We start from the raw sequence: 13215 nt of genomic DNA on the forward strand, positions 1-13215 counted from the left end.
ACTTTATCAGATATCTGCAGTATCTTTGGGACACAGTATATCCTTAGTAAGGATATCGTTAAGAGCAGGGTGCAGGTACTTTATATGTATGTAAGAGAGACATTGAAGGTAGATCTGAAGGGGTTAATCTGTCTGACTACTATGTAGGTATGTTAATACTCTATCATTATTTAGGTATGTTTGGTATGCTTGCTTAGCCCTTTATATGCACTTTAATCCGTCTCTGAGCTTCTTTTAGCATTTTATACTGTCCCTTAAGAATTGCTGCTACTGCAGAAAGGTGTTACGCTCCGAGAGCGGTATTGATGAGAACAATTACAGAGCTCTTAATAATAAAGGAGTCAGATGTTTATCATTAAGGAGACTTAGGCTCTGTATATCTGAATGCCTTTCAGACCGGAGAAGCGGGACTCCGACATATTGCGCGCCTTAGTTAGCTGACTACGCCTCCTAATGGAGATCAGAGCGGCGCCATTTTCTTGCCTTCTGATGCGGGCTGTTGTTTGAGGCAGCATGCTCATTTGGGATGGCTCGCATTTATAAATAACAGTTCTAAAGAATATCGTTTTTTATTGAGCGTTTAATTAAGTTAATTTAGTTAAGTGTTTAATAAATATAATACCTAATAGCGCAGTGGGCTAATGAACTATGTATTGGTATATGTTTTATGTCCTGTGTTTATTGCTTATAGACCTTAATAATTTAGTTTAGGTCTGAGAAAGTCTGTCATGTTTTTGGATTTATTGCCTAGTGCTTCTCAAGACCATTTAAGATAATTTAAAGTGACAGCACAATTTAAATATTTGGTGCTTATCTATATGAGTCTGCTCATGGGGTTAGAGCTCTGCTCCCATGTTATTTCAAATATTGACTCATATTATGTCTCGCAGGATGATACTGTTAGGCAATGCCACAGTTTCTCCTTAAAATGTCCCTAGCCTTATGGCGTCACATACAGTGCCCTGCGGTTTCCTCTGTCTCCTGGAGGAGCTTATTTGCTTGCAGAATTATTTTTTGCTCAGTTATCTTCTGTGATCTCTGCGTCATTATCTGCCTTCCCTATGCTAATGGTAAATAGCAAGAGTAATATTAGAGATTCAGTTAGGAAGGTTTCTGTACCGCCTACTGCTACACTGGTTGCCTTCCTCATAAGTCTGATGAGGAGGATACGTCAGTAGCCTCTGAGGGTGAAATCTCAGTTTCCGTCAGTATAATTCCTTCATCTGATGCTGAAGTTGTATCCTTCAGATTTAAGCCTGAACACCTTTGTGTATGGTTACAGGAGGTTTTGGCTACTTTGGAGAGACTCCGATACGTATGTCATTGTCAACCCTAAGAATCTAGTAAACTTTTTAAGTACTAGGATTCCTCCGTGCTAGTTTTTCCTGTTCCACATCGTGCTAGGAGACTTTTCACAGAGATTCCAGAGATTCTTTTTTCCCGTCTCCTGTCTGTGGAATGTTTTCTGTTGCTGTCTCCATTAAATATCATGGCGCACGGTGCTTAAAGTAGTAGGGTATTTCTACTCTGGCTAAGAGAACTACGATTCCTAGAGAGGATGGCTGTTCCTTTCAGGATGAATGGACTAAGCTGAAGGCTTGCATGGATGGATGTTTGGCCACTATGTCAAGTGCAGCATCTTATTGGAATGCCTTGTTTGATTCAATTTGGTAGGGACTCCTTTGGAGGAGATCCAGATCAGAATTAAGGCTCTTAAGTTAGCCAAACTTCTATTTCTGATGCTACCAGACAAGTTTTTTAGCCAGGAGCCAAGATATCTGGCTTGCTGTGCTAGCCCGCGGGGCGTTGTGGTTATATTCATGGTTAGTGGATTTTTCCTTGAGTCCAAGCTTCTGATGCTTGGTCCTGATCTGACAGGAATATTTCTGAATACGGGTGGAAAAGGGTCTTTTCTACCACAAGGAAAGATGCATAGACATAAAGAAGTTTGCCCCTCTGTCTAAGAGTGTTTTTTCTGAGTTGCTCATTGAGACAATGATTCAGGCTCGCAAGTCTGTTACTAGAAAGATTTACCATAAGCTATGGTGTAAATATCTTTATTGTTATGAATCCAAGGGCTACTGTTGGAGTAGGGTCAGGATTCTTAGGATTTTGTCTTTTCTCCAGGAAGGTCTGGAGAAGGGTTTGTCGGTCAGTACCCTGGAGGGTCAGATTTTTGCTTCATCTATTTTGCTAAGTTAGCATCTGGTGGATGTGCCAGATGTGCAAACTTTTTGTCAGGCCTTGGTCAGAATCAGGCTTGTGTTTAAGTCCATTGCTCCTCTTTGGAGCCTTAACCTTGTTCTTAAAGTTTTGCAGGAAGCTCCATTCGAGCCAATGCATTCCATAGATATTAAGTTGTTATCTTGGAAGGTTTTGTTTCTTATTATCTCTACTGCTCGGAGAGTCTCGGAACTCTCAGCTTTGCAGTGCGATTCGCCTTACCTTATCTTTCATGCCGATAAGGCGGTTCTTCATACTAAGTTTGGTTTCTTTCCTAAAGTTGTTTCAATTAGAAATATTAATAAGGAAATTGTTGTTCCTTTTCCATGTCCTAATCTATCTTCTCATAAGGAACGTTTGTTGCATAACTTGGATGTTGTGCATGCTCTTATATTCTATATACAGGCGACTAAGGATTTTTGCCAGTCTTCTACCCTGTTTGTCTGTTTGTTTCTCTGGGAAACGTAAAGGTCAGTAAACTACTGCTACTTCTCTTTCTCTCTAGTTGAGAAGTATAATTTGTTTGTCCTATGAGACTGCTGGACAGCAGCCTCCTGAGAGAATTACAGCTCATTTTACTAGGGCTGTCTCCTCTTCTTGGGTTTTCAAAAATGAAGCTTCTGTGGAAAAGATTTGCAAGGCGGCAACTTGGTCTTCTCTGCTTACTTTTTCTAAATTTTCCAAATTTGATGCTTTTGCCTCGGCTGAGGCTTCTTTTGGGAGAAAGGTTCTTCAAACGGTGGTGACTTCTGTTTAGGTCTACCTGTCTTGTCCCTCCCTGGTCCTCTGTGTCCTCTAGCTTGGGTATTGGTTCCCAACAGTAATTGAGGACGCCGTGGACGCACCATATCTTAGGAAAGAAAACAAAATTTATGCTTACCTGATGAATGTATTTATTTCCGGATATGGTGAGTCCCCGGCCCCACCCTTTTATTTAAGACAGAGTTTTTTTTTTTACTAAACCTCAGGCACCTCTACACCTTGTGTTACTCCTTTTTTTCTCTACCTTCGGTCGAATGACTGGGGTTTGTGGGAAGGGGAGTGATACTTAACATCTTGGCTGTGGTGCTCTTTGCCTCCTCCTGCTGGCCAGGAGTGATATTCCCAACAGTAATTGAGGACGCCGTGGACTCACCATATCCGGAAAGAAAGAAATTTATCAGGTAAGCATACATTTTGTTTTTTACTATATTGCCACCCACCTCTCCTCCTATGTATATTTTAAATGATGTCTACAAGAATTAACATTTGAAATTTACATTTCTCTATTTAAAATGTTTATCTTAAAGGACAGTAAAGTCAAGATTACATTCTCATGATTTAGATAGATGATTTTCTTCACGACATGTGATTACTATTAACAATAGTGATCACCTGGCTATTATAACTTGTATAGGGACTTTATTTTATAGAAGGGCTTCTGGGCTTTAAAACAAAGGGTCAGTGGGGGTCTCTAGGCCTTTCTGACCCCCATTCAGCTCCCTTAAGTCCTGTGCAGCTACTGTGCACTTCCTGGTTCCCCTGGCGATGCAGGGCCACTTAGCTTAGGGGGAGCTGCGATAAACACTGAAAGCAGAACCCCTGAATGAGGATACGTGGTTGTCATCTGCGCTGAAAGCATTGCGTGGATGATGGCCACGTGTCGTCACTCGTTAAAGGGACGTAAAACCCAATTTTTTTTCTGTCATGATTTAGATAGAACATAACATTTTAAACAACTTTCTAATGTACTTCTATTATCATATTTTCTTAGTTTTCCTGTTATCCTTATTTGAAAAGCAGAAATGTAAGCTCATGAGTGTGCACATGTCTGCAGCACTATATGGCAGCAGTTTTGCAACAATGTTATATATTAGCAGGAGCACTAGATGGCAGCACTATTTCCTGTCATGTAGTGCTTCAGGGATGTGCACGCTACCTACCTAGGTATCTCTTTAACAAAGAATAACATGAGAATGAAACATTTTTGATAATAGAAGTAAATTGGAAACTTTTTAAAAAGTATTCTCTATCTGAATAATGAAATACATTTTTGGGGGTTTAATGTCCCTTTAAGTTAGTGTGTCTTGACTAAACAGTATATTTGTATATTAGCTTACTTGCTGCCTCTTTAATATTACATGTTCAACATTTTCAAACTAAGCACATAAAATAGATTGATGAGGGTATGTGATTTTATTGCATTGCGTGGTTGGAAAGAAATGTTGATGGGCATTTGCACAGTATAACATTTCAAATCATGAAGCTGAAGGGGCTGTTAAAGAAACACTAAAGTCAAAACTAAACTTTTATGATTCACATAGAGAACCCAATTTTAAGCAACCTTCCAATTAACTTCCATTATCAAAATGTGCACACAGTTGTTTTAAATGCACACTTTCTGAGGCACCAGATCCTACTAAGCATGGGCAAGCATTCACATTATATATGTATATGCATTCTGTGATTGGCTGATGGCTGTCACATAATGCAGGGGGAATTATATTTTTCATAGAAATCTACTACTGATTTGAAATTCAGCCTAATTGTTTTTGCACTTTTTTTGGTACAACTAAACTGTATTTAATGGTCCTTTTAATGAATTTAGAACTCCCTTTAAGGTTAGCATTTATTTTGAGTTCTCAATACTAACGTTTATTGCAAACATAAGATTTTTAAGTGGCTGTTGCAGAAGTATACAGTACATGTTCTATTGTGATATGGCTGGTTCAGTTAGAAGGAAAACAAATGCTTTAGCACAGAATCTGAAAAAGTGGAGCATAGGTCAGGTGTGAGAGTTATATTTAGATAAAATCAGTATATGTTATAACAAATTGTTTTGAACACAATGTGTATATATATATATGTATGTATGCACATATATATATATATATGTGTGTGTGTATGTATATATATATATAGAGAGAGAGAGAGAGAGAGAGAGAGAGAGAATAACTCATTGTGTAAACCATTTACAAATCTAGACAAGTCAGAAGACTTGCTTTAACCACAGAAACTCTCTGATTACACAGTTTCCAATGCAGCAAATGATTCTGGGTGAGATATGCAAATGAGGTTCACAATGACTCACTTTTCTTTCATGTAATTAGCAAGAGTCTATGAGCTAGTGACCTATGGGATATACATTCCTACCAGGAGGGGCAAAGTTTCCCAAACCTCAAAATGCCTATAAATACACCCCTCACCACACCCACAATTCAGTTTTTACAAACTTTGCCTCCCATGGAGGTGGTGAAGTAAGTTTGTGCTAGATTCTACGTTGATATGCGCTTCGCAGCAGGCTGGAGCCCGGTTTTCCTCTCAGAGTGCAGTGAATGTCAGAGGGATGTGAATAGAGTATTGCCTATCTAGGGGATCTATTTCATAGGTTCTCTGTTATCGGTCGTAGAGATTTCTTCTCCTACCTCCCTTTTCAGATCGACGATATACTCTTATATACCATTACCTCTACTGATTCTCGTTTCAGTATTGGTTTGGCTGTCTACTATATGTAGATGAGTGTCTTAGGGTAAGTAAGACTTATTTTATTATGACACTCTAAGCTATGGTTGGGCACTTTATATGTAAAGTTCTAAATATATGTATTTAAACTTATATTTGCCATGATTCAGGATAATCAGTATTCCTTATTTCAGACAGTCAGTTTCATTATTTGGGATAATGCATATGAAATATTTTTTTCTTACCGCTCGCGGGGGCTGAAAATGCTTCAATTTATTGCGTCATTCTTGGCGCAGACTTTTATGGCGCAAAAATTTTGTCATTTCCGGCGCCCTAATTGACGCCGGAAGTTTGTTCATGATTGCGTCATTTTTTGACGTTCAGATGTTTTTTTGCGCCAAAATTGTGGGCGTCATTTTTTTCGGCGTCACAGGATGTGGCGTCATACTTGGCGCCAAAAAATATGGGCGTTGTACTTGGCGCCAATAATGTGGGCGTCATTTTTGGCGCCAAAAAATGTGGGCGTCATTCTTGTCTCCACCTTTTTTTCACATTATTTCAGTCTCATTTTTCATTGCTTCTGGTTGCTAGAGGCTTGTTCATTTGGCATTTTTTTCCCATTCCTGAAACTGTCATTTAAGGAATTTGATAATTTTGCTTTATATGTTGTTTTTTCTATTACATATTGCAAGATGTCTCAACCTGACCCTGGATCAGAATCTACTTCTGGAAAGATGCTGCCTGATGCTGGTTCTACCAAAGTTAAAGGGATAGTATACTGTAAAATAGTTTTTCCCTTAATGTGTTTACAATTGCTTTTTTTTACCAACTGCAGAGTAAAAAATGTATGAAAATTAGCTTTTTAAGGTTTATTTGTGTATATTAAAGCTCTAATTTTGTGTTTTGAAGCCACAGCCTAATAAAATAGGTTGAGCTTGTAGGTATAATCAGATCTCATTACTGTATCACATTGTGCACATATACCTGCTTCTTTATCTTATATCTGTCCTTAAAACAATCACCAATACTTTGAGAGAACAATGGAAAATCAACATTTTATTACCTTATCTCTGCTTTATCACACTGGGAGTGTAATTTCTTCTGCTGGCTGTGTTTACAAAGCTTATCTATAGCTGGTACGCGCGGCCACAAACTTTCAGAATAGGTGGGGATACCACATGCTAAATTAACAATTTCAAATGCCAATATAAGGGTAAAGGAGCTACTTGTAAACAATTTAATACACTCCAGCAGGTAAAGTGGATCATTGGGAACAAATTAAAGGGGAGAAAATTTTTGAGTAAACTGTCCCTTTAAGTGCATCTGTTGTAAACTTTTGGTAACTGTTCCTCCGGCTGTTGTTTGTGATAACTGTCATGATAAACTTTCTAATGCAGATTGTGTTTCCATTAGTAATAATCCATTACCTGTTGTTGTTCCTTCAACATCTAATGTTCAGGATGTCCCTGTTAATGTAAAAGAATTTGTTTCTAAATCTATTAGGAAGGCTCTGTCTGTTATTCCTCATTCCAGTAAACGTAAAAGGTCTTTTAAAACTTCTCATATTTCAGATGAATTTTTAAGTGACCGTCATCATTCTGACTTATCTGTTTCTGATGAGGATCTATCTGGTTCAGAAGATTCTGCCTCAGATATTGGCACTGATAAATCTTCATATTTATTTAAGATGGAGTTTATTCGTTCTTTACTTAAAGAAGTGTTAATTGCATTAGATATGGAAGAGTCTAGTCCTCTTGATACTAAATCTACTAAGCGTTTAAATTCGGTTTTCAAACCTCATGTAGTTATTCCTGAAGTTTTTCCAGTTCCTGATGCTATTTCAGAAGTAGTTTCTAGGGAATGGAATAGTCTGGGTACTTCATTTACTCCTTCTCAAAGGTTTAAGAAATTGTACCCTGTGCCATCTGATAGATTAGAGTTTTGGGATAAAATCCCTAAAGTTGATGGGGCTATTTCTACTCTTGCTAAACGTACTACTATTCCTACGGCGGATAGTACTTCCTTTAAGGATCCTTTGGATAGGAAGCTTGAATCCTTTCTAAGGAGAGCTTATTTATGTTCAGGTAATCTTCTTAGACCTGCTATTTCTTTGGCTGATGTTGCTGCAGCTTCAACTTTCTGGTTGGAGGCTTTAGCACAACAAGTGTCAGACCATAATGCTTATAGCATTGTTAAACTTCTTCAACATGCTAATAACTTTGTTTGTGATGCCATTTTTTATATCATTAGAATTGATGTCAGGTATATGTCTTTAGCTATTTTAGCTAGAAGAGCTTTATGGCTTAAATCTTGGAATGCAGATATGACTTCTAAGTCAACTTTGCTTTCTCTTTCTTTCCAAGGTAATAAATTATTTGGTTCACAGTTGGATTCTATTATTTCAACTGTTACTGGGGGGAAAGGAACCTTTTTGCCTCAGGACAAAAAATCTAAAGTAAAATACAGGGCTGCTAATCGTTTTCGTTCCTTTCGTCAGAATAAAGAACAGAAGCCTGACCCTTCCCCTAAAGGAACGGTTTCCGTTTGGAAACCTTCTCCAGTCTGGAATAAATCCAAGCCTTTTAGAAAGTCAAAACCAGCTCCCAAATCCGCATGAAGGTGCGGCCCTCATTCCAGCACAGCTGGTAGGGGGCAGGTTACGATTTTTCAAAGATATTTGGATCAATTCGATTCACAGTCTTTGGATTCAGAACATTGTTTCTCAAGGGTACAGAATAGGTTTCAAGATAACACCACCTGTGAGAAGATTTTTTTCTCTCTCACATTCCAGTAAACCCAGTGAAGGCTCAGGCATTTCTGAAATGTGTTTCAGATCTAGAGTTGGCTGGGGTAATTGTGCCAGTTCCAGTTCTGGAACGGGGTCTGGGGTTTTACTCAAATCTATTCATTGTCCCAAAGAAGGAGAATTCCTTCAGACCAGTTCTGGATCTAAAAATATTGAATCGTTATGTAAGGATACCAACATTCAAAATGGTGACTATAAGGACTATTCTGCCTTTTGTTCAGCAAGGGCATTATATGTCCACAATAGATTTACAGGATGCATATCTTCATATTCCAATTCATCCAGATATCTATCAGTTTCTGAGATTCTCTTTTGTAGACAAGCATTGCCAGTTTGTTGCCCTTCCGTTTGGCCTAGCAACAGCTCCAAGGATCTTTTCAAAGGATCTCGGTGCCCTTCTCTCTGTAATCAGAGAACAGGGTATTGCGGTATTTCCTTATTTGGACGATATCTTGGTACTTGCTCAGTCTTTACATTCTGCAGAATCTCATACGAATCAACTTGTGTTGTTTCTTCAAAAACATGGTTGGAGGATCAATTTACCAAAGAGTTCTTTGATTCCTCAGACAAAGGTAACCTTTTTGGGCTTTCAAATAGATTCAGTGTCCATGACTTTGTCTCTAACAGAAAAGAGACGTCTGAAGTTGGTTTCAGCTTGTCGAAACCTTCAGTCTCAATCATTCCCTTCGGTAGCTTTTTGCATGGAAATTCTAGGTCTCATGACTGCTGCATCGGACGCGATCCCCTTTGCTCGTTTTCACATGAGACCTCTTCAGCTTTGTATGCTGAACCAGTGGTGCAGGGATTATACAAAGATATCACAAATAATATCCTTAAATCCCAATGTTCGATCTTCTCTGACTTGGTGGTTGAATCACCATCGTCTAATTCAAGGGGCCTCTTTTGTTCGTCCAACCTGGACTGTAATCTCATCAGATGCGAGTCTTTCAGGTTGGGGAGCTGTATGGGGATCTCTGACAGCGCAGGGGGTTTGGGAATCTCAGGAGGCGAGATTACCAATCAACATTTTGGAACTCCGTGCGATTTTCAGAGCTCTTCAGTTCTGGCCTCTTCTGAAGAGAGAATCGTTTATTTGTTTTCAGACAGACAATGTCACAACCGTGGCGTATGTCAATCATCAAGGTGGGACTCACAGTCCTCAAGCTATGAAAAAAGTATCTTGGATACTTGTATGGGCGGAATCCAGCTCCTGTCTAATTTCTGCGGTTCACATCCCAGGTGTAGACAATTGGGAAGCAGATTATCTCAGTCGCCAGACATTACATCCGGGCGAATGGTCTCTTCACCCAGAGGTATTTCTTCAGATTGTTCAGATCTGGGGACTTCCAGAAATAGATCTGATGGCCTCTCATCTAAACAAGAAACTTCCCAGGTATCTGTCCAGATCCAGGGATCCTCAAGCGGAAGCAGTGGACGCGTTGTTGCTTCCTTGGAATTATCATCCTGCCTATATCTTCCCGCCTCTAGTTCTTCTTCCAAGAGTGATTTCCAAAATTCTAATGGAACGTTCGTTTGTACTGCTGGTGGCTCCAGCATGGCCTCACAGGTTTTGGTATGCGGATCTCATTCGGATGGCCAGTTGCCAACCTTGGACACTTCCGTTAAGACCAGACCTTCTATCTCAAGGCCCATTTTTCCATCAGGATCTCAAATCATTAAATTTGAAGGTATGGAAATTGAACGCTTGATTCTTAGTCATAGAGGTTTCTCTGACTCAGTAATTAATACTATGTTACACGCTCGTAAATCTGTGTCTAGGAAGATTTATTATCGAGTCTGGAAGACTTACATTTCTTGGTGTTCTTCTCATAAATTCTCCTGGCTTTCTTTTAGAATTCCTAGAATTTTACAGTTTCTTCAGGATGGTTTGGATAAAGGTTTATCTGCAAGTTCTTTGAAAGGACAAATCTCTGCTCTTTCTGTTCTTTTTCACAGAAAGATTGCTAATCTTCCTGATATTCATTGTTTTGTACAGGCTTTGGTTCGTATCAAGCCTGTCATTAAGTCAATCTCTCCTCCTTGGAGTCTTAATTTGGTTCTGAGGGCTTTACAGGCTCCTCCGTTTAAACCTATGCATTCTCTGGATATTAAATTACTTTTTTGGAAAGTTTTGTTCCTTTTGGCCATCTCTTCTGCTAGAAGAGTTTCTGAGTTATCTGCTCTTTCTTGTGAATCTCCTTTTCTGATTTTTCATCAGGATAAGGCGGTGTTGCGGACTTCATTTCAATTTTTACCTAAGGTTGTGAATTCTAACAACATTAGTAGAGAAATTGTTGTCCCTTCATTGTGTCCTAATCCTAAGAATTCTCTGGAAAGATCTTTACATTTTTTGGATGTAGTAAGAGCTTTGAAATATTATGTTGAAGCTACTAAAGATTTTAGAAAGACTTCTAGTCTATTTGTTATCTTTTCTGGTTCCAAGAAAGGTCAGAAAGCTTCTGCCATTTCTTTGGCGTCTTGGTTAAAGTCTTTGATTCATCATGCTTATGTGGAGTCGGGTAAGTCCCCGCCTCAAAGGATTACAGCTCATTCTACTAGGTCAGTTTCTACTTCCTAGGCTTTTAGGAATGAAGCTTCTGTTGATCAGATATGCAAAGCAGCAACTTGGTCTTCTTTGCATACTTTTACTAAATTCTACCATTTTGATGTTTTCTCTTCTTCTGAAGCAGTTTTTGGTAGAAAAGTACTTCAGGCAGCTGTTTCAGTTTGATTCTTCTGCTTATGATTTCAGTTTTTTTCATTATTTAGATTAAAACTTGATTTGGGTTGTGGATTAATTTTTCAGCGGAATTGGCTGTCTTTATTTTATCCCTCCCTCTCTAGTGACTCTTGCGTGGAAGTTCCACATCTTGGGTATCTGCTATCCCATACGTCACTAGCTCATGGACTCTTGCTAATTACATGAAAGAAAACATAATTTATGTAAGAACTTACCTGATAAATTCATTTCTTTCATATTAGCAAGAGTCCATGAGACCCACCCTTTTTGTGGTGGTTATGATTTTTTTGTATAAAGCACAATTATTCCAATTCCTTATTTTTGATGCTTTCGCTCCTTTCTTATCACCCCACTTCTTGGCTATTCGTTAAACTGAATTGTGGGTGTGGTGAGGGGTGTATTTATAGGCATTTTGAGGTTTGGGAAACTTTGCCCCTCCTGGTAGGAATGTATATCCCATACGTCACTAGCTCATGGACTCTTGCTAATATGAAAAAAATGAATTTATCTGGTAAGTTCTTACATAAATTATGTTTTTTACTTCTAGCCTGCTTTTTAAGGCAGACTTCCCTTTACGCCATAGCATTGCAGTATTACACAGCTTCTAAGCTTAGCTAGGGTCACTGTACTACACCTAGCTAAGCTTAGAAGCTGTGTAATGCGGCAATGCTATGGCGTAAAGGGAAGTCTGCCTTAAAGAGCAGACTAGAAGTAAAAAAGTGAGTCGTGAACCTCATTTGCATATCTCACCCAGAATCCTTTGCTGCATTGGAAACAGTGTAATCAGAGAGTTTCTGTGATAAAAGCAAGTCTTCTGACTTGTCTGGATTTGTAAATGGTTTACACAATGAGTTATTTTCTCTACATTTTGGATTTAGTGGAGGATTTTAAACTCACTTTTCGCCTCCCTATATTTTAAATTGCTGATATATATATATATAATTTTCAACATATACTTGTTAACCTGTGAAAAATCTTTCACCTTTTTAGGTTGCTTTGGAACTTATAAAAGTCGTGGGAGGATATCCATTTGCAGCTTACAAGAATTGTTTTTTTAATTTAGCCATTCCAATTATTGTCTTCACTGAGACAGCAGAAATAAGAAAAACACAGATAAGGTATGTCACAGTCGTGCAAAACACATACTAGTTTTACAGCATTAAAGCAAACCAGGGACAGGCTTTTGTATGTTATCAGGAAACTTTGCATGTTAAAATGAACAAAACAAAAAAACAAAACAAAAACAAAATTATTGTTTTTTTTTCCCTTAAATATACATACATACACACACAGAGAGAAGTGCACTCACTTCTTCTCTGTGAAAAGCATTACTGGGCTAAAAGAAGCTGCACCCAGGTGGTAAATCACCATAGAACAGGCTAACTATAGTATTAAGCCGGTTGTTCGTTCCTGTGAGTGTGCTTCTCTCTGTGTGTATTTAGTCTCCCTATGGTAAAAATGGTAAAAAGGAGAAACCAGACGTGGACTCCTTGCTCAGTGTGCTTAGAGGAATACTGCTACACCTCACTTAAGAGGCCCAATGAAGGCGGAAACGATCGTTTGGGGTTGCTGTGTTCCTTGTTCAGAGAGGAATTGCCTGGTATTTCGGTGCTGGACTGACCATAATAGGCGGGATCAGACTGATCGACTACAGCATTACTGGGCTAAAAGAAGCTGCACCCAGGTGGTGAATCGCCATAGAACAGGCTAACTATAGTATTGAGCCGGTTGTTCGTTCCTGTGGGTGTGCTTCTCTCTCTGTGTGTGTGTGTATATATATATATATATATATATATATATATATATATAATATATATATATATATGTGTGTATATATATATATATATATATATATATATATAATGTGTGTGTATAAATAAATGGATATTAAACTCAATGTTCTCTTGTGATTAGTGCTCCAGAAATTAGAAAGTTGTTTAAAATCACAAGTTCTAACTGAATCATGGAAGAAAACATTTAGGTTTCATATGCCTTTAAGATGAAG

The 13215-nt window shown here is 38.5% G+C and overlaps 1 protein-coding gene across 1 annotated transcript in view; it reads left to right on the forward strand.

Moving 5' to 3' along the window:
- UBA6 (ubiquitin like modifier activating enzyme 6) overlaps positions 1-13215 on the forward strand; it is a 250035-nt gene that overhangs the window by 200309 nt on the left and 36511 nt on the right. The window contains exon 30 of the mRNA XM_053703266.1: positions 12201-12328. Within this exon, the coding sequence (XP_053559241.1) occupies positions 12201-12328 (128 nt within the window). The remainder of the gene's footprint in view (positions 1-12200; positions 12329-13215) is intronic.

The sequence above is a fragment of the Bombina bombina genome, chromosome 2, assembly GCF_027579735.1.
Source record: "Bombina bombina isolate aBomBom1 chromosome 2, aBomBom1.pri, whole genome shotgun sequence".
Classification (NCBI taxonomy): domain Eukaryota; kingdom Metazoa; phylum Chordata; class Amphibia; order Anura; family Bombinatoridae; genus Bombina; species Bombina bombina.